This window comes from Uloborus diversus, chromosome 9 (assembly GCF_026930045.1).
Source record: "Uloborus diversus isolate 005 chromosome 9, Udiv.v.3.1, whole genome shotgun sequence".
Lineage (NCBI taxonomy): Eukaryota > Metazoa > Arthropoda > Arachnida > Araneae > Uloboridae > Uloborus > Uloborus diversus.
Genome location: NC_072739.1, coordinates 149606796 through 149628973, shown reverse-complemented (window position 1 = coordinate 149628973; position 22178 = coordinate 149606796). Strand labels below are relative to the sequence as shown.

Here is a 22178-nt window from a genome sequence, read left to right as displayed (position 1 = left end):
GCTTGTTTTTTAATATTCTTGAACTAATAGCAACTATCAGCAAACGGTTTTGTTACCTAACATTTTATGGTAATCACTTTTAAACGAAAATAATAACATTTTTTTTTTTAACTTCAATCTCAGTTATAAAATTGTAAAAGGAATTGAGCAAGCCGGGGCCCGTAGCTCGGGAGGAAACTTTCTCGGGAGAGTGTTCTGTAAATTCAAATAATTGTTGGCACGCGAAAGTGCAAATCCAAAAGATATGATAAAATATATGTTTGTTTTTTTTAATCTAAAGACTATATGTACAAGCATGATTCTCACTAAAAAGGATGAAATAAAATAAGTTAATGATTTCGTGATTACAACACTCAATAAATGTAGTTAATCTTAAAATCTTCATATTGAGGTTAATTCTAAAGCAGACAATAAAATTAAAATTTAAAATTTAACGAAGAAGAATTATAGAAAAAATAAAGGCTATTTGTCCAAAGCTGTATGCCGCCGCATTTTCTGAAAAATGTGGCGTACATGTACCCCATATCTCCCCGCAATACAAGTATAGTGCCCAATTTTCGTTGAAATTTTATAGATTAAATATAATTTCAGATTTTTTGAAGAAGTTTTTCACAGTTAAAGTATATATATATTTTATTAACTCTGAAATTAACTTGTGGTGTCACCCACCAGATGGGTCTCAGCCGGGTCCGACCGCCCCACTCAAGAAAGGTTTTTTGACTTCGCAAGAAAATCGTTTTTTTTTCTCTCGAGTTACAACTTCCAAAAATGAAAAGCACACGATTTGATCAATATCTATTTGTTAAAAATCAATGAGGAACAAATAAAACCTTTTCAATTTTTTAAACAATGGGATGATTATGTGATCTCATGTTTAAAATCAAAATTACTGGAAAAAATTTGATTTTCAAATTTAATTCTGACGTCGTATGCATCTTAGTTTTACAATAAAATACAACGCTTAAATTTCATGAAAAGGAATTAATATTTCAATCTCTGTATAGAGGTTTTTCCCCATTCTCATAAGAGGGAGAGTGAATTGAAAAAATTAAAATAAAATAAATAAATAACAAGAAGTTCCGTCTAGAACTAGACGAGCCTACTTTCCCGTATACCCATACTACTTTCTAGTACGTGATCAATATTCTCAAAAATAGCTAAAATCGCAAATGTTTTCAAACATATATTTTTTAATATTTTAAGCTGATTTCTAGGAATAAAATATTCCTTACTTTTCTTCAAAAAAACGAACAAATAAAATAGCAGCACCTTTTAAACAAAGCAGCTAATACACTTCTTTCCATTAAAAAATTTTTTTAACAGCTTTCAAAACGAAAAAATAATAATAAGTTCATTAAAATAAATACATCATATAAAAAAAATCGTTTCTTTTTCCCCCTGTTGCCGAAAATAATTTTTTAAACGAATTAATGCACTTACCAAAATAAAAAAAAAACAATAGAATGTCAACTTAAAGAAATAATTTTCATTGTCAAAAAAAAAAAAAAAAAAAAAATCGTCTGCGCATATTTTTCGAGTTTATTCACCGAAAACTAAATACCTAAATTAAAACTTTAGCGTGAAAATAAAAACAAATCATATCAACAATAATTATTTCACAGTTAAAACCACAGCAGCGGAGTCGGAGCCGGAGTCAATCTCATTTTGGGATAAAAGAGTCGGAGTCGAATATCCAAGAATCGGAGTCAGTCATTTGTCCTCCGTGTATAAATGTTTGCCAAAGCTACGAAGTCAGAGTCGAAGTCGGGGAGTCGGAGTCCGATTAATTGTCGGGAACAGGAGTCAGAGTCGGTGTCAGGTCCCCCTAAATTCTCGGAGTCGGAGTCGGGAGTAGGTCGTCAAGAGCTATTTCCAACAAAGTTTGTTTGAAGTAAATCCGCCTTCAAGTACGGAATCTACATTGACTTTCAGTTTCCCCGTAGGCGCTAATGTTAAGGGATTTGAACTGTTCAAAATTGAACGGAAAACTGTTCAAATCAAAAAGATATCTTATATACAAGTTTTTTATCAAAAGCTTTTTCCTACAAAGTTTGTTTGAAGCAAATTCGCCTCAAAGTTCGGAATTGCTTTGAATTTCCCCATAGGCGCTAATGTTAAGTTTTTTTGAACTGTTCAAAATTGAACAAAAAATAGTTCAAATCAAAAAGTGAAATATAGGAATGAGGTGTCCTCGCCGAAATCTTTTGAACAAAAAAAAGTTTGTTCGAATCGGACTATTCATTCAAAAGTTATTAGGGGGGGACAGACAGACAGACCGACAGACAGACAGACCGACAGACATTTTTCCCCATCTCAATACCCTACTTTCCAATTTTTAATTTTTCAATATTTATTTAATTATTTTATTTATTTTTGACTTTTTTTTGTTTTTCACGATATTTTAAAGATGCATTAAGCCTTCTTTCATGCTTTTTTCTTCTTTTTCTGACTTTTACTGGGAAAGTAGGCTAAAAAGCCGAAGTCGTAGTCGGGCGTTTTGAAATCCCGGAGTCGGAGTCGGTCATTTTCCTTCCGACTCCGCAGCCCTGGTTTTGAGGGGTATTTTTCGCTTTTTTGAGGACTCTTGCTTTGGGGGGGGGATATTTAGAGGGGTGCATCCATGCTCTTCGGGGGGGGGGGCAAGATCCCCCCTCCCACATATGTAATACTCTTTTAACGTCTATTAGAACGTTCAAACCGAGTCGCTCATTCCAATGTATTGTCCAAACTTCAGAAACTTTAACTTGTAATTTGAAGACTATCTATTCGACAACTAATATTTAACAATCTCATACTTTTGGAAGAAAAAACATTTTTATTGAAAACAGTTAATTGAAGAGGAAAAAGTCAAGGAATTGCCGAAATTGTGAACAAAGAAAATACCGGAAAGAATGATATTATGCGAAACGCCAGTCATGTTTTGCCATAGCAACGCAACAAAATCAAATAATGAATTATGCATCGATTAACTGAAGGAACTACTAAGCATTTATCACCACAAACTTAAAAATTTATTACATTTATTCGAGATAATTTCGCTACTCTCTTATCATCTTGACTTTCGAGCAATGCAGCTCTATACGGAAGCAAAAATATCAAAATAGTTTAGCTATAATTTAAACCGTATTCGAATAAGAATGGCAAGAATCATTTAAAATGGCGCCACTGTTTCTTCTTCAGGCTTAGATATTATTAGACGCCGCAGTAAGAATTACTGTCAAAATATGAACTATGTTCATCAACTAAACAAGGGTAATGGCTCTCACAAAAAAGCAAAAATTATAAGATTTAAAGAAGCTGTTTCGAGCAACAAACAAAACGTAATTGCGTAGGCGACAGGAAGTGCCATTTTGGACTGAGAATTTTACTTCATGAGTGAACAACATGGATAGAACAACGGAGGCCAACATCACAAAAGACGTAACGCATTATTTGCTCATTAAGAAAAGCCTGTTTGTAAGAGCATTTGTCAGAAATAACTATGATAAATAGCTAATCAGTTTGACTAATGAGCAATTTCCATAATGTATGGGTAATTGGTGATGTCTACATCTTTTTGAGGTTTTCGTAAGTGAAGAAGAATTTTACCGATTTGAACCTTCATGTCACAAGTTGCACAATGCATTAATGAACTAGGTAGAGATGATAACTAAGATCATAGAAAACAGCGACCTAATTTCTTTTTATATTTCTAATTCATTCGTCATTCTAGTCGTTGCAAACTGGGCAAAATCAAAATGTGTTTATTGCACAAAAATTGTTCTTGACAAAACGTTATGCAAACTTTTTGTATTTATAGTTGATTCTCTCACGATTTAAGTATTCTTAATTGTTTTTCTTATCGTGTTCAAGGCTTGGGCGCTCAAGATGGCAAACTGATTGACTTCCTTTTCTTTATGTAGCGATTAACTTGGACGACAATTTACATGTCGGGATATAAGAGACCGAGTAGCAAATTTTTGAGACTTTCTGAGACGTTCCGCCAAAGAGTTAAATAGGGAAATTTAGATACCTGCTACAGAAATATTTCAACTGTTTTTGTCATTGTCTTGTGCCAGCTAGGCTGGCAATTTGGGATGCGCTGCTTCACTTTTCCAACTGTACCGTAAAGGGGTGCCCATCCCCCCCCCCCCCCCAAGTTCAATGGCGCAAATTCCCCCCAAAAATTTTCTCAACCCTCTTTCCCTTTTTTATAGTTTATATTCTAGCTCTCTTTTTTTTATTTACTTATTTTTTTTAAATGTGTTTTATTTATTTTTTTAAAATATTTTTTATTCATTTGTTTACTTATTTATTTTTAATTATTATTATTATCATTATTTCATTAGAAAATTCTGTGCTACGCCAATGACACACACACACACGCGCAAACTAAATAAATAAATGAAATAAAATATAAACAGAATAAGATAAAACAAAATAAAATAAATTACTTAAATTAAAAATAAATCAACAAATAAATTTTAATAAATAAATAAGTAAAAAAATTGAAAAATCCTCGCCAAAAATTTTGATGGCGCAACTTGCGACATAATCCCCCCTTGTGGGCACCCCTGGTACCGTAATTTGGTGTGGAGTCTGACTTCCACAGTACAGACATGCCATAAGGACCCGTTTATAGGGTATGCAACCATTCTCAGCATAACAACACATTCACACAAAGAAAGGGCAAGGACAAGGCAGAGAAAGTACATCGATGTCCGAGCCGGGATTCGAACCCGGGACCTCCCATCGCAGAAATATTTCAACTAAATGGACAAATTAATATACTTAGTCAAATTACAAAATGAAGATGAAAATAAGGTTAGATGTTTGTTTTTGACCAGCTTGTATTGCGTGACATTTTTTGGAGCATGATTTTCCTTTGTGAATCATTTGTGGAACATTTGTGCGGATATAAAAGTTGATTGCTTGGAAATAAAGAATATTAATGTTAATGCCAGCTAAATTATACGTGTCAAAAAAGCACCCTTAAAAAACTCAGGTAACATCTCGTTAGCATTTATTTCACTCTTGTTATTAGTCCTCTAAAATCTTGCATTAATTAAGAATTAATTTCATTGAATTAATCATGGGTGTACTGCGAAATTTAACGGAAATAACTGACAAAGGTCTGTTTAGTGAAGCTTAAATTTTTTACTATCGTGTTCATGGTTGATCCCTGTATGCCCTATAAAAAAATTTGAAACGTTACTGGTTGCTTTCGGGAAACGTTTTGGGATTTCAATAGTTTACACCATTTTCCTGAGAAAAACAAGTATTTTTGCGAAAAGGTTCCATGAATGCCGATTTTACACTGTGGTGAAAAACATTTGTAGCTACCAGTGTAAAAATATATTTGTCTTTTTAATTAGGTGTTTCCTTTCCAGCTTAGTTAAGTCTACTCCGGATAGACTGAGCCCCAATCAAGGGCGAAATGCAGTCTCTGGATATTGTAGCTTTGAAGCAATTGCTTGCACTTCCGTCTTAGCTTCGGCCATATTTGTTTTATTGGCTTTCCTGGTGAACCAGGGAGGTGAAAAGCTATTGCTATGTGCATAAGTGTTCACTGAAAGTTCCTGAGCTATTCAAGAAACATGACAGGATTTAATTTGGAAGGATTCTAAATTTTTCAGAACAATTCAAGGTTAATTTCAGGAGCGTTACTAACTTTTAGTGGTAAACATTCCTGGTTTTTTCCAGGTATGTTATAGGCAAAAATTATCTACATTAGCTGACCATTATTTTCCAGGAACGTTTGGAACTGTTTTTACAGAGTGGCCGCCCTGAAAATCTTTTACTATTTTACACTCTAAACGTTCCAAAACCCCTCCTGTACCTAGTGTTCGCGAGTTTTGTTTTTGAGTTCCATAAGTTGTCCTCTATAGAGGAATTCAGTTGCAAGTTGGCTCTTGTTCCTTCAGTCCCATTTAGGCTCGACTTTCGGGGAAACTATTTCATGCATTTTCAAGAGCTCAAGCACTAACCAAATTAGGCTTCACAGCATTCAAATTTAGCTTTTGCATTGTAGTTTAAAATTATATACGACAGTTATACTTCTTGCATCAAAAGCTGCACATCAAAAGGGCATCATCCGAACACCAAAGATAAAGCACTTTTTGTAAAGTCCAGTGATCAGTGCGTCGAACTCGGATCTTAGGATCCTCCGTCGCCACAAAACCGATGATATGCGGGACACACGCTCTTTATATTCCGCCCCAAGATCCGGCATTCTTGGGGTCTGAGGGCAGAGTACTGGAGATTTCCATACCCCCCCCCCCCTTCAGTACTATGCTTAAATTGTGCAGATGAAGATCGATTTTAACTACCATCTGTAAGTGGACACTGGAGCAGAACTCTTCCATTGTTTCGAGACGTTGGGGCTTTTCGTCCTGGATGCTCGTCAAGAACAAGCGAGAAAGAAACCTGCATAATGGTTTCTAAAACCCATAGAAAACTCAGCCTTCCGTGTTTAAGAATCATGCGTATAAAAAACAACAAAACTATTTATCAAATAACTGAAATTTAGTTTTAGTCCTTTTTAACTTGACTTTCCGGAAGAGCAGAATGCATAAAAAAATAAAAAGGTGCAGTCAAATAAATGTGTGTGATTGGTTCCACAAAACAAAGAAAGTTTGTGTTCTACATTAATATTTTTGTTTTTGTTTAATATCATAATAGAACTTTCTTCAAGATAATTTTGTTCTTATTTAGCTCTAAAGTTTCAAAATTTAACTTTTTCAAAATTTCATTTTGTTTTTCATTAAAAATAAAATATTTCAGCGAAATATCAGTCGTACGTCCTGTCACATGACTTATTCTTCATATTCTAAAAAAAAACTAGACGAAAACTAACTTGAGATTTCAGCTCCGTTCTTTATTTTATTTTTTTTTTCATTTAAAGGGGTCATATCACGAAAAAGCAGACATTTCAGCGCGTGATAGATATATATTTAATTTCAAAAAGGGGTGGAAAAAGCAATTTTTTTTGCCTAAGTAATCACATATTTATGTGAGGTTCTTACGAGAAAATTCTTTGTTTATTACATTTTTTAAACATTACTTTCGACGTGAAATATCTAGCTGTCACGTGTGGGACAAAATACCTGATTTTCTTTGGAATGACATAGTATTTGTTTCTTTCTGAAACTAACATTAAAAATACTTAGTAGGAAAGCAAAATACATATCTAAGGAGTTTGCATCGACAGATTCGAATGATATATTGCTAGAATAAAGAACTCTTATGCAGATGTCTATAAATGTGTCCCACACGTGACAGGTAAATTTCATTTAAGAATAACAATCAAAAATGAAATTAGAAAATGATTTTTTGCTTACCAAATAACACGAGTCAATTGCTTTTGTACTTGGTCATCAAACTTTTAACATTCAGCCCTTGTTTATTTGCATATACTATATGAAACTATAAGGAAAGTTTTGTCCAAACTATCCACGCATGACCGTGGAATCACCCCAATGTATATGTTTAAAGAACATTTATCATAAAAAATATCATAACAATGGGAAAACATCATCCCAAAACATAGCCCCATGAATTGTCAGTCATCATGATGGCAAAAAATAAACATTTTTTAACTCTGTGCATGTGTTTCAAAAACTTGCAACTCTACTAGAGAAAAAGCATTTTTGTTTATTAAATCTGAAACAAGTTGCATTTTAACGTTCTTCATGCATTTTGTTTATTGGTGACATATTTTACTTCATTACTCGATAAGTGTTTTTATCCCCCCTTATTAGCGTACGTTCGACGAGCTCAAACGGTGGCGACCGGTTGATTGATCATGTGACAACTAGTGACGTCAGCTAATGCTAAAGAATTGGAGGTGACGTCATTATTTTAACCGATGAGCTACCGGTAGCTCATCGAACGCAACCTTAGTGTGGCTGCTAGAAAACCAGTTAAATAAAAATATAAATCCATTTTGGTAATAAATCAAGAATTTTCAAGTTTCTGAAAAAATTAAACCTAACCATCTTCTAAAATAACTTCCTGAGACAAATTTTGATATTTTTTTTTCTCATTTGTATACCCTTTATTTATGTCATTAGTATGGCTTACAGCAAAATGTAAAACGATTAAGTTAAACCTCTGAAGCTTCTATAATAACTTTCTCAGACAAATTTTAATTCGCAACTCCAATAAACTATAGGGTTCGCTGCAGCGACTGTCTAATGGCCGATGAAAAAGGTAAAACAAACAAATGCCGTAACTTATGACTTGCTTTGAAGCTTAATAAATGACTGTAATCTTTCATCGCGTTTGTGGTAAGCTTTCTTTTCTATTCTTCAGAAATTACATTACATCATACACTGTCTGAAGCCTGTAATTTACCCCAAAGAAATCACGTGGAACGGAATGTTTTACCTTTTTCGGTAGTATTCTTAACCACCGCAAGGTAATGTATTCGAGCTCCGGAGTTCCCTTATTGGTGTACCTTTTATCTTATGTCATTGGCATGATTTCTATTGAAATATGTGAATCACCTTGGAAGACACAAGTGTAGGATTGTTCATAGTTATTTATGTTTGTAGAATAAAGATTTATAATAATTTTAATTCGATGCTTTTTTTTAATTGGTGGTGAGAGCCAGAGGGACGTAAGTCACATTATTGCAAATTAACAAGAGAGAGGAAAAACTTTTTTTCTGCCGCATGCAAAGGATGGGGTGCGCGTTCTTTCAACCCTGGTAAAAAATTGAAAAGGACTTTATAAAAAAAAAAAAAGAAAAGACATTTGTTCTCGTGGTTCGATGCGGAATAGATTTCTACTTGCAGTGCACTAATAAACGGAAAGTCGCGATTTTTAGGATTACGTCAGTCTGACTCTGAGGTAAAGATATGCGCCATTCATTGTTATTCATTCACGTCTGCATAAAACACATTAGAATATAAATAACTACGCTCTAGTGGTGTCACAATGTAATTACGTCACCTCTAACGTATTTTCTCATTTTTTTTTAATTTTAAAAATTGTTTTTTTGAAACAAATGCACCGCAAACTCTTTCGTTTTTGGTGAATCACCCACAAAATTTGTTTATTCTTACTTGTATTCATGCAGGCGTCATACATGCTTTTCAAATTTTGTATGTACTGTGAATCTGTGTCTTTAATTCCAGTTTCTACCATGGCTGAAATATAAAACAATGAACATTAATTATCTTCAATTAAGTACTTTTTAACAGGAAACAAAAGAAATCTCTGAACATTATGAACACAAATTATTCTCTTAGCTATTTTTTTAAACTATTGATTATAGCATCATTATCATTGATTTACCATTCTGCTTTATGAATATTGATACTTTTCCATTATAATCTTGACGCACACTATAGACCATTTTTCATTTAATCCATTGCAGATATGTCTGTTCAAAATTACATATAAAATACTCTATGTATCTTACTCTATACCTCTTTTGCATAAAACACTCTATATATCTTACTCTATACCTCTTACACATTAAAATACTCTATAAATTACTTAAGCGTTAACGTACATTATTTTTACTCTAATGGACTTATAAACAAAACAAACCATTGAATAGGAGTAAAAATTACATAAATATTAGCGTACAAGCAAACATTTTGTGATGAAAAAAAACCTTAATAAGTTATCTAAACATTTATCAGAAACTCAAATTAGGTTTCTGGAACAAAGTCTTGAAGCATAATTTCGAAAAATTAATTGTTAAGAGATTTTAGGAATTATGAGGAATCATTTTGGTATATAGCAAAAGAAGTATGTGAAAATAGCAATGTGTAAAAGTTCGAGTCGCTTAGTTTCTGTGACTCAAGGAAGTGTATCTCATAACCTTGAAATATGTGCCTGCGCTTTTGCTGCCCATTTGTACCGCCTTTAGGTCCTTGTCGGAATCTAAGATCGTCTCAAAGTGATTTAAACAACCGATATCACCAACACTGCTAGATGACAAAATCTTATTGCTGAATTGCTCTAAAAATGACCTTATCAGTTGTCGCGAAACAACTTCAAACTCTTCTGCACGCGGTTATAACAGATACATGAAACCAATTAACTTATAACATTTTATTGAAGAAAATTTATGAACTAAAATGAACGAACATAAATTAAAATCATAACAGAACTAACAGAACACCTGAACATGAATTCATTTAGTATATATACCAAACTGCTTGGCTAATACTGTTGCCATTTTAAAGAACATACCACAAAAAAAAAGTTTTTCCACATCAGTTTTCAGAACGAAAATTTTTGTGCTCCAGTTAAATCTTTACCAAACCCTATGATGCATACGGTAGTAATTTTTACGCTTTCTGCCTTTTTTTAAACCGTTCTAAATGAATAAAATACGCACGTGGAACAATTAATTTGCAAGATACGTCTGTTAATCATTTCAAAAAACCATTTAAAAATGAGAAGCAGAACTCAATTTTCCCTACTCTGTCACTCTACTTATGTTCTTTCGGAATTTTAACGAGTTGCCTAGCTATTTTTTTAGCAATTAATAAACTAAAAAATACCTTGCTCCATTTTCTTCTTTTAGGTTTAAGACGAATATTCCACATGCCTTTGACAGTAATTATACATCACGAATGCTCGTTTTGACACAATTTTTTTAATATTTCCCCTGGTACGTTAGTATAGAAATCTTTCGCAAATGTTCTTAATTATGAGTATTTATTTGAATGTTTTTCTAGTCAAAAATTTTCAAAGTGTTGTTTTTAATGAACGAGTTTCGTCTGGTTTAAAACTACTGTCTTACCATCGTTTACATATGGAAAGGCTAATATCCGGTTTCTAGGCGGAAATGGAAGTATCTATTACTTTATAGGGATGTTGGTTGGTTTGTTTCAGATGTGCACTTTTGCCTTTTTATTATTTAGCCTTAGTTTTGTAAAAATGAAAATTTGCTCATAGCAACATTTTTTAAATCTTAAGTATATTCGATGTATATTCTCACGACAAAAATTAATTGATTTATTTATTCATAACAAAGTTTTCAGCTTACCATTTTGCTTTTACGTTCCTGAATGAAATGAAAACATTTTATTTTCTTTTTGTTGTTTCCATGGTAACTATTTTTGTTTCTCTTATTTTATTTTTGAGAATGAAATAAATGAATAAGGTATTAGTAACATTATAAAACGCGTGCATCAAAAAATCCCATCGTTATTTTCCCTTCTCCCCTGCCAGATTCATCCAGATGGAATCGTCTTTACTTGGCAGATTGCCGAATTACATACAATCCGTGGTCAAACAGTAGTCACTCTCTCCTTTCAAAAGCAGTAGTACTTTTTCTCGAAACCTTTCTTTACTATAGCTTTTTTACATACGAAGTAAAGAAGCATTGTATTTACGAAAATTGTCTCACTCATAGAAAGACCATAATTTTTTATTTCAATCACCAATGAAGCAACCTTTTTCGTTACGTATGTACATTGTACATCATTTATTTACGTACGACGTACGACAGTACAGCCAACAAAAAATCTAATTTAGCCATTCCCCAAGTCAGGGGCGTAGCTAAGGGGGGGGTTTTGGGGACAAAACCCCCCCCGAAAAGTTAGTCTCAAAAAAAAGAGAAAAAGAAGAGAGAAGAGAAAGAAAAAAAAAGAAGAAAAGGGAAAAATTCCAAGCGATTATACATATATATATATATATATATATATATATATATATATATATATATATATATATATATATATATATATATATATATATATATATATATATATATATATATATATATATATATATATATATATATATATATATATATATATATATATATAAGAAGTAACCCCCCCCGAAAGTCGGGTCTAGCTACGCCACTGCCCCAAGTCTTTTACCATGAGTTTTATCGTAACGTTTGTATAAACGTATATGCCCATGTAATATGTGTCTCGCAAAATAACATAAAACGGGAGGATTGAAATTTTGTATATCGAACTTGGATATTTAGTTGTGCACCTTCTCTTTCGACTCTATTCAGTCCTTCACCTGGTACGCATTTATACATGTGTGCAAGATTGAAATTTTGTATAGTGTACGTCTTTTTTTTTTTGGTGGCATTCGACCGTGTTTGTACTAGGATGTTTGTACTCGTGTATGGGTGGATTTATCTTGCTTAACTAGAGAAAGAGATTGAAGGTTGAAGTTTCGTATGTAGGAGTTGTACGTTGGAGTAAAAGGAAATCATGTGAGGCACACATCAGCTCGCTTGGATAGAATTCAGATAGATGATTAAAAGACCTTTTATTTGTTTTGTTTCGAAAATAATCTTTATTTTCAAGTCGTTTTCCGCATCAAGACATTTTTTCCAACGCATCTCTATTTAAACAAGTGTATCGCACCATTTGCTGACTGTGTGCCCTGTAAAAGAAGTTTTATGTTTTAACGAACTATTTCAGTTGGTTTTGGTCCTTAATGTCATAGGTTGATATTTTTTAGTTTCAATAAAATATGCGTAAATTAATTTGTTTACGAGGAAATAATGTGTTAACCATATCAAATTGTTTTTTTTCCTCTAAAACAACCTGCAGCTCCATTAAATGAAGTCTTTCGGTCATCATTAATCAAGCTTTTGTACATTTTTCTGTGAATATGAAGTAACTCAAATTTTAAGTGAAACAAGTTGCTGTATAATTTACCCCTGAGCTTCAGGTCGAGATCGTCCTGCAGAAGAGAAAACACCGACACTGAGGACCTATCATCAGGGATGAGTTGTTTTTTCAGCCATCCTCCGCAGGCGAACTCGTAGAAATTTTCGCATGGCTCGACGGCGTCATTGATATTGTTCAAAATTGAGGCAGCTGGAAGAAAAAAAAGATTAGCAATAGAGGTTTTTTTTTAAAGAATTAAGATTGCACTAACACAGTTGGATCTCGTTTATTCGGCCCCATTTATTCGGATCAAACTTGTAGAGAGTAAATAATAATTTTAAATTACGATAGGAAGAACGGAAGTATAAAAGCGCAAAATAATAGCTTTTTTACTTCCTTTTGCAAAGTAAAGGAAGTATTGTTTTCGCGATAAAATGTTCAACCAAAAATCAGCCTTAATTTCTGTTTTGCTCGCCCCCGAATGAATACTAAGTTTTTTTTCAACACGACTACACGTGGATATATGCCGAAGAACGTACAGACACCAGAAATATCTATTTTGACGACTCAAGAGTTAATTACAACGAATTTTCTCGTGACGTCTGTATGTACGTATGTATCTCGCATAACTCAAAATGGGTATTTCCTAGGAAGTTGAAATTTGGTACGTAGACTCCTAGTGGGATCTAGTTGTGCACCTCTCTTTTTGGTTGCATACTGAAGGGATCTTTTACACCTTTTTTGGGGAGAAAGCATTGTTAATATCAATGCAAACTCACGTGGTGTTATAATTTGGCAAACACTTGGCGACATATCGCCAAGCTTTTTCGCCTACTTAGCGACAAATTTGGCGTTTTTTTTTTTTAATTTGGTTTTATTTTGGCCACTATTGGTGATATTTAGAGAGTTAACCATTGAATCATATTAAAATGGTCAATAATGGGAAAATTAATCTGTACAAAACGTTTTTTTTTTGCTTCAGTTTGCAACAAACTCGGGGCAAAAATATTTAAAGTGTTTCTTTGCTTACTCCAAGACACTACTATCATCATTAAATTGGCGTAAAAGGAAGTCATGAGATGCACACATCAACTCGTTTTAATTAAATGTACAGCTCCTGCATAGTCATACAACAAATTATAGTCATTTAACAAACATGCCGTACTTTTGAGAGTCAGTCCGACATCACTGCATGCTAACTATTTATGATAAAAAATTTGCGTGACACGATCCTGTGTTATTTTTGTTACACAACATCGTTTTTTGCTATAATACAAGATAAGTCTGCTTATTTAAGAATGTTTGGCTTATTACTTGGATTATCCGGATTTTTGTTTTCCGAATTTCCTTTGGCCCCCGTTAGTCCGGATAAACGATGATGTATTGTATTTTCAATCCAGATCATATTTGAGTAACACTCTGCCCCTGAAAAATAAATTTTCCACGAAAAAACGATACTCTCTCCACCCCAAAGTAGTCGTTGCATTTAGGTTGCCGACTTCATCCCAATTACTTGCTGCGCTTGAATACTTTTGCACTAAATGTTAAAACTGATGACTTTATGATTTTGTTTAAAAATTTTAAACAGATATCAGGGTGCTATGCTATCCATCGACAACATTTACTTCACAAGTGCAAAATTTTGTACGAGCACACCACTTACAATTCATCTTATACAGCTTACTTCAAAACCCTTAAAGAGCATACGTTACGAGTATTAGAGAGTTTTCAAATAAAAAAGTCTTTTATCGTTTTATTGTTTCACATTAGCGCTATTTGGAACAATGTTTTGCCTTTTTGTAGGGGATAACAGGAAGACTGGTTTTGCCTCGTTTTGTTGTTCTATAGATTAAATAGCACTTTCGATAACTTTTAGACCATTTGCATAAGAAATTTTTATATGAATAACGTAGAACAAAACGAGCTGATGTGTGCATCACATGACTTCCTTTTACTCCAATTTAATGTCATTTTCTCATTATTGGCAGTTTTAATGTGATTCAATAGTTTACTCTCTAAATATCACCAACAGTGGCCAAATTAAAAGCAGATTTTTAAAAAAATCGCCAAATTTATCCCCAAGTTGGCGAAAAAACTTGGCGACCAAAAAAAATTGGCGATATATCGCCAAGTGTCCGCCAAATTATAACACCACTTGAATTTACATCGAAATTAACAATGATTTCCCCTCAAAAAGGGGCAAAAGACCCCTTTTGGAGCATCCGAATGCAACCAAAAAGGAAGGTGCACAACTAGACCCCACTAGGAGTCTAAGTACCAAATTTCAACTTTCTAGCACATTCCGTTCTTAAGTTATGCGACATACATACACACATACACACATACGCACATATGCACATACATACGTACATACAGACGTCACGAGAAACCTCGTTGTAATTAACTCGGGGATCGTCAAAATGGATATCTCGGGTGTCTGTACGTTCTTAGGCATACATCCACGCGTGATCGGGTTGAAAAATAAACAAAATTCATTCGGAGGTGAGAAAAATGGAAATTAAGGCCGATTTTTGAGTGAAATTTTTTCGCGAATACAATACTTCCTTTTTTGTAAAAGGAAGTAAAAAGAATCCTTTTAATATTTGATTGCTCGGTTAAAGAGGAAACTATCGGGGCTCTAACTATAGTTCCTAAAAGTCAGGGTTCATACACTCTGAAGCCATTCCCCATTTTGTAAAGACTCTTTCACCAGTACCCACATAAAATCATCTTCCCATATCGTGAGTTCATTACAAAGTAAACTGATCTTTCTAGTAAATTGGTGGTTCTCAATTTAATCTCAATTTTAGCTCAACTTAAATCTCACTATCGTGCAAAAGAAGAAGTAAAAAGTATACGAAATGCAGCTGAAAAACAGGAAAAAAAAAACGATATTAATTTGAACTCAAAAGGGACTCAGCTATTAAACCCTTAGATCAACTTATGTTGGGAAGCAAGAACAAGTTAATGTTAATGATATTTAGGCAAAGGAACATTCAAAACATTTTTTTACGTATTTTCTCCCATTTGTAAAAATCTCGAAAATTCAAAACCTTAATAATTTCGGGAAATTAGATTTTAGGATGAAGTACCAGTTGCACTAAATTGTTGAAATACAATCGCGGAAAAACAAGCTGTCAGGTACAAATCATAATTCTCAATTATTATCTGAATATTATCAATTATATATCAATTATTATCTGTGAAATAATTTAAAAACTGTTCCTTTTCATGTGCCTCATATGCCATTGTGTAAGTAAGTGAGCGACATGTATTTAAATATTTTAAATTTTCTTTTTATAAAAAAGCTTTGATTACAGAGTTTTCTCTACATCTCATTATGATATTTTTTCTTTTCTTTTTTTTTTTTTTGACTTATGCAACTGTTGATTTGCGTTATATAAAGAACATAACGCGTTAAAAATATAGATATAAACGTTTGTTTTAAAATATATTCGTTTTGCTTCACTTACCATATCAAAGTGTTCATGTTTTGATGTTTTACATCTTGTTCTTACCTGCTTTTACGCATCCTGGAGTTAGGCATATCCCAGCAGGCTTCGGTGGGACAATGGAGTTGTAGAGAGTGTACACAAGTTTGTCGGAAGTACCCGGCAAACTTACTTCAGAATTGGACCCTAAATGTCAAAAAGAAAAGCAAAATCATTTCATAAGTTTGTTGAATGTTTCTCTATGTCATAACGTTATAAGCGATGAAGAGTTGCAGTATACAAGACACGTTTGTTGGAATTGCTACAATCTTATACTAGTTTAAAAGATCATAGCTTTTTTTTTTTTAAGGAGGAGGGGGATTTTCAATGCTGAATTAATGCAAGCCCTAGCTCCAACTCTTACAGTGCTGGCCAAATTATTAGACTAAGAGTGTTTTAAAAGCAAATTCTTTATTGATTACATAACTATAGACACATTAACGAACAGTGAAATAATTATCTAATACTTAGTATGCATTCCCTTGTTCTTGATGAGCATTTTAAGTCCTTTTGGCATACTTTTCACAATGTTTACACCACTTCTTAACTTTTAAAAAAAGGAGGTAAAAAATTGTTTATACTCACTATTACATATACTCACATACACATACTCACTAATTACCTAAAACTGACTTTAAATATAACAGAACACACTAATAAAAAGAACTAGTGAACTCTTTAAGCTGATTGAGTTTATGTTCCTGGTAGGTAGATACACAAAGAACATAAACAAAGCAGACAGTGCTGCCACCTGCAAACATTAAATTATGCTACAATAACGTAATAATCAGTGTACAGTATGTACTGTACTTTAACAGTAAAATAAATAGCATTTTAGTCCAAATAGTGTATAAAAAAAAAACTATTTAGTCTAATAATTTGGCCAGCACTGTATACTACCACTTTCAGTCAACAATATATTTTGTCGGATACATTTTTCCCTTCTTTTTTGACGATATTCGTTTTCACAAAGACGAAGTACCAATCAACTTTTAGCTACAATAAGAATGAAATTTTAGAGAAAAATAAGCTTGAAATGTCTGCTATCTTTTAGAAAACTATACATTTGTTTTTCGAAAAGAGTATTTAAAGAAAATTCTTAGTGCACAGCCAACTGAGATACGCAACAGCAAAAACTCGGCGAATATTGAAGAAAGAAGCAAAAACGAAAATTATTCCATTTAGTCATTAAGAGACAGAGTACCAAGTAATGCGATTTATCTTGAAAGTATTCATTTAGTTCCAAAGATTCTAGGGAAAGCTCTATTTTTTCCCATGGATAATTCAATTCAGAAAAGGAAAAACTCTCCTGATAATAGTATAGAATATTTCAAATGGCTTCCAATTTTTTGGAAGTAGAATTTACTATTTTGAAACGAATTTTACTAAAAATTGAGATGTATGCACGCAATATATCTGAAACGTCTAATGCAGTAAAACCTTGTTAACTGTTCACTCAAGGGATCAAAAAATTTTGACCACTTATGCGGATTGACTATTTATGTGGGGTTTGAAATTAAGGGGAAAAAAACGCCATACAAATACTTTCATGAATAAAGTAGTAATTTTCCCCTTCAACAATTACATTAGAAATTTCAAACAAAACCAATTTTTTGTAGTAAGTATTCAAGTAAACCATATTTTTTTGCAAAGGGTTTTGGATATTTACCAATGCACATTCTCTTCTTTTCGAAAAATTCTTTAGTAGTAAGATTGGAAAACGTAAATTTTGACAGAAACAATAGATAACAATAACTAACGTCAAAGATGTTGATTACTTCAGTTATTTAAATTAAATACAAGTAATGTTTTTGACAATTTTTTATTAGCATATTTTTGGAGTATTTTTCGAAAAAGTTGCGGAATTCAATTTTGTTGAAAATCTTTGCCGTATAATTACCACCAAATAATGTGCGCAAAATGAAAAAATAAATTGAATTAATTTCCATTTAACATTAACCCTATCAGTGCCTCAAATGAAAACAACAGCATCTCAAGGATATTTACATGATTATTAGTATATTTAAGTAGTTAAGCAACACTGAAAGAATCCATTAAATACATTTTTCGTGCTTAAAAATTCACGGTAATTTCAGTTAGGGGAGAGATAGTTGTGATTCTTACCTGACTTCATAATTTGATAATGATAACCAATCACCGCCAAAGCTACCGCCATGGCGGTGCACATTAAAAGACATACACCTGATACACCGCATAGTATTCGTTCAAGTCTTGATCGCCGGTTCCACCAGGGAGGATTTCTATAAAAAAACGAATGTAAAGTTAGAATAACATTCTATAGTTAAACAAAAACATGCGATGACAATAATTTTAGAAGTTTTACTTGCAACACAAAACATAATTCAAACATTCTTAAAGGTTAAAAATATTGTTTAAAAATATTTATTAAGTTAATCATTTTGATACAACATTGAAATTTCGAATAAATATTAAAGTATTTTGAAATTTTGAAACAATGCTACACAATACTAAAACCAAATTCAGAAATTTTCTAACTCTAACTATACAACATAACTGAAATACTATTTTAAGAACTTTGAATTAGAAAAATACCCTTATGCAATTTTGGAAATTATTTTTTAGGTTTAAGTTCCAAAATTATACAAGGTAAACACACCAGTAGTAGCCCGTGCTTAATAATGGCCACTTCAAGGTGGTAACACCTCCTGCACGTTTCAATCCATTGGGCAACCTGAAATCCTATTTTTTCAAATATAAGCCTTAAAGTGGTGTGTTTACGGTGTAACTTTGATATACCCCCCAAAAATTACGTGCCAAATCTGGCACTCCCTACGGACTTTTCATGGTTGCTGTTTCTTATTTTGGTGTTGACAATTTAGGTTTTTCCAGCTTTTATGTTTTTGCTGTTGCCAAATTTAGTATTTTCTTATATTTTGTACCATTTTTTAAGTTTTTTTTTTGTTTAGTTCTGTGGCAACAATTTTTCGATTTCATATATGTTTTACCGCCATTTTACTCATTCGCCATTTCTTAGTGAAGTGATCAATCAAATTTCTGACTTGCTGTATTTTGCTGAAAGTCTGGTTGTTTTTTCCAATTATATTTTTTTCTATTAATTATTTTTATCTTTTAGCTTTCAATATGCCTACTGTATATAGTTTTGTTGAAAAGTTTTACTTTTAACATTTGTAGACTCCGATTCCGGGTGTCATGCAAATACAATTGAAAGTACGTATTTTGCTTGGCGAGAAAAAAAAGTCGCCAAATTTCCGATTTTGGGGGGGGGGGGGGTATATCAAAGTAGTTCCGTGTTTACCTTATTTTGACTTTAAATAGTAAAATAAGTTACCATGTTCAAAAGTAATATTTTTATAACTAAATACTAATTTATAAAGCTGCAATTACTGAGGCAATACTATACTTAATTCTTAAACATATTCATAACTCTGGAACTCGAATACGCTACCTTGTGGTGATTAACAATACCACTAAAAAGGGTAACACATTCCGTGCCACGTGTTTTCTTTGGGGTACTCGTAAATTACAGACTTCAGAGAGTTCGTGGTTGGTTGGTTCATTGCGTTTTAATGACGCAAGAGCCCTTGAGGGCTGTACTGCACCAAATGTTTCTTTATTTTGCATTAATTATATAAATATAAATTCAGGATATAGTAAAAGTAAACGTATTTTGAGATAAAAGGTATAAAACTTCAGTAGTATAAAATAAAAAGTTCTAAAAAACATGTAAACATTAAAGACATTTAAACAAAGTATGAATTCAGAAAAAAATGTTTGAAACAATATGCTGACAATAACCCTTGAATAATAAGAAAAGGACGAAATCACATTTTGACGACAAAGAAGGAGAAACTAATCTCCTGGGAAAAAAAGAGTGCAAACTGCAGTTTATGGAGTACTGTAATTTCAGAAGAATAGAAAAGAAAGCTTCCCACAAACACGATGAAAAATTAGTCATTCAATAAGCTTCAAAGCAAATTATAAGTTACGGCATTTGTTTGTTATACCTTTTCCAGCTGCCATTAGAGAGTGACTGCAGTGCCCCTAAAGTTTATTGGAGTTGCGAATTTGTGAGTAGTTCATTTATACTCGTAAGATAAGAGTTAATGTAATTTATTAATACAACTATTTACAAAAGGTTTCATTTCATGATTCTGCCATGCATTCATGAAGCTCTAAATTAACGTCTGCAACATTTTATTTAAATAATTGAGATTGCAGCAACTATCTTAACTGTTAACACCGTAGACTAATAATAAGAGTAGACCGAGCTTTCCCAGATTTGCTGATTTATTTTATTTCTCGCGGACGTTGGTCGTCTGCTACGATCAACGCCCGCTGTTGCTAGGATATCCACCAGTCTCATTGTTTGGTTTATGAGCAGCAAAAGGGTTACCATAGCTCGGTCTATTCTTATTATAAGTCTATGGTTAACACTCAAGTTTTAATTTATCTTTTGCTGATTTAAGTTAGTTGAGGTTTATTATTGTAACAGAATAAGATACTTAGTTTTGATTATTGATAATTAAGATTTTTAGACTCGGTTGAAATAGAAAACGAATACTAAGTATTCGTTATGCAATTCCTAATTATTGAGATGCTCAAGTTTCTGTTTTAACATTATTTAGAACTGGTAAATCCTACTACTTATTGTGACAGCAAAATTGTGTGCTTACTAACTATGTGGAGAGCTCGATATTGAGAGTAATAATATCATATTAAAACAGTTTTTTGTGCAATATTGAGTGACACAAACTACTATACATTCATAACATCATTACATAAATATTTTCATCATACCAATTTAGGTATTTAATATTCTTATTAGAAATAAAATAATCATTAAGTATCGTATATGGAAAACGAATATCGTTTAGCGTGCAAAGCGTAATTGAATGTTTTCGATTTAACAAAATTAATAACCATAATAATTTTTGTTTTTATTATTTTGTCCATGCTGCCTTGGGTCGGTAAACGGCAGTATCTGCACAAATGAGCTATCAAGGTATTTAAAGAAACGCGTTTTGGATTCAGTACTAAAAATAAGGAAAGGTTGGAATTAGACGCTTTTTTCAGGGGAAACGAAATAAGCAAGCTTATAAAATAAGCTAACGTACATTGGATGACAAAAATGCAATATATATATATATATATATATATATATATATTGTCACGATGATTTAAATAATCACAGAGAACGTTTAACTAAACTAGATATTTTATTAGCTTGCCGCAACTCGCAGCATGGAAGAACTAGAGAACTGCCCACAACTCGTGAGGTTCCCGCTTTTATATGAACGTAGAACATTCTAGAACATTCCGTTGGAAAGTGAAAGAAACTTACAGAACATTTTGAACACGGTGTAAATAAAAGCAATTTAAAAGTCCAAACACTGGAATGTCACAGCCGGGACCAGATCCTGGCTCCTACCTGCTCGAAGCCCCGCGCGCTGCCAACCGAGCCACACTGATTAACGTTTGCGCGGCATTACTCTCCTCTTAAAAAGACTGCGCCGCGCTGTCTAGCTGTTTTTTTTAACGAATCTTAGTTCTGGAACGGGTCAGAGGTCCTTTGGACGTATCTCTTTTGTCCGAAGGAGGAACATCTTGGTTGCTGTTTTCAATTTGCTGGTCTGGGTCATGAAATTGTTTCATCCGTAGTACATGAACGACATCTCTTTTTTTTCTTCTCCGCGATGCAGGATCAAAATCTTGCACTTCGTAAGTCACATCTGATAAACGGCGTAAAACTTGATAGGGACCAAAGTACCTTCTTAAGAGCTTTTCGGAAAGACCAACTTTTCTAATTGGAGTATAAACCCACACGAGATCTCCTGGGGAATACATTACCATTCGATGTTTAGAGTCGTAACGTCGACGGTCTTTATCTTGAGCTTTCAGAGTTCGTATTCTAGCTAACTGTCTTGCTTCTTCAGCCCTGACAATCATTTCAGAAAGGTAGTTGTCGTCCACTTCATCTGGATAGAATGGTAACATTGTATCCAGCGTTGTCTCAGCTTCACGACCATGAAGTAAGTAAAAAGGGGTAAAACCTGTCGTCTCCTGTTTAGCCGTGTTGTAAGCAAATGTCACGAATGGTAAG

At 33.1% G+C, this 22178-nt stretch overlaps 1 protein-coding gene across 1 annotated transcript in view; it reads right to left on the bottom strand.

Annotated features, from left to right (window-relative positions):
• Nucleotides 1–22178, bottom strand: part of LOC129229474 (neprilysin-2-like) — a 164269-nt gene that overhangs the window by 41210 nt on the left and 100881 nt on the right. The window contains exons 2-5 of the mRNA XM_054863788.1: nt 18200–18336; nt 16103–16222; nt 12633–12794; nt 9048–9131 (exon numbers count right to left, since the gene is read on the bottom strand). Of these exons, the coding sequence (XP_054719763.1) occupies nt 9048–9131; nt 12633–12794; nt 16103–16222; nt 18200–18336 (503 nt within the window). The remainder of the gene's footprint in view (nt 1–9047; nt 9132–12632; nt 12795–16102; nt 16223–18199; nt 18337–22178) is intronic.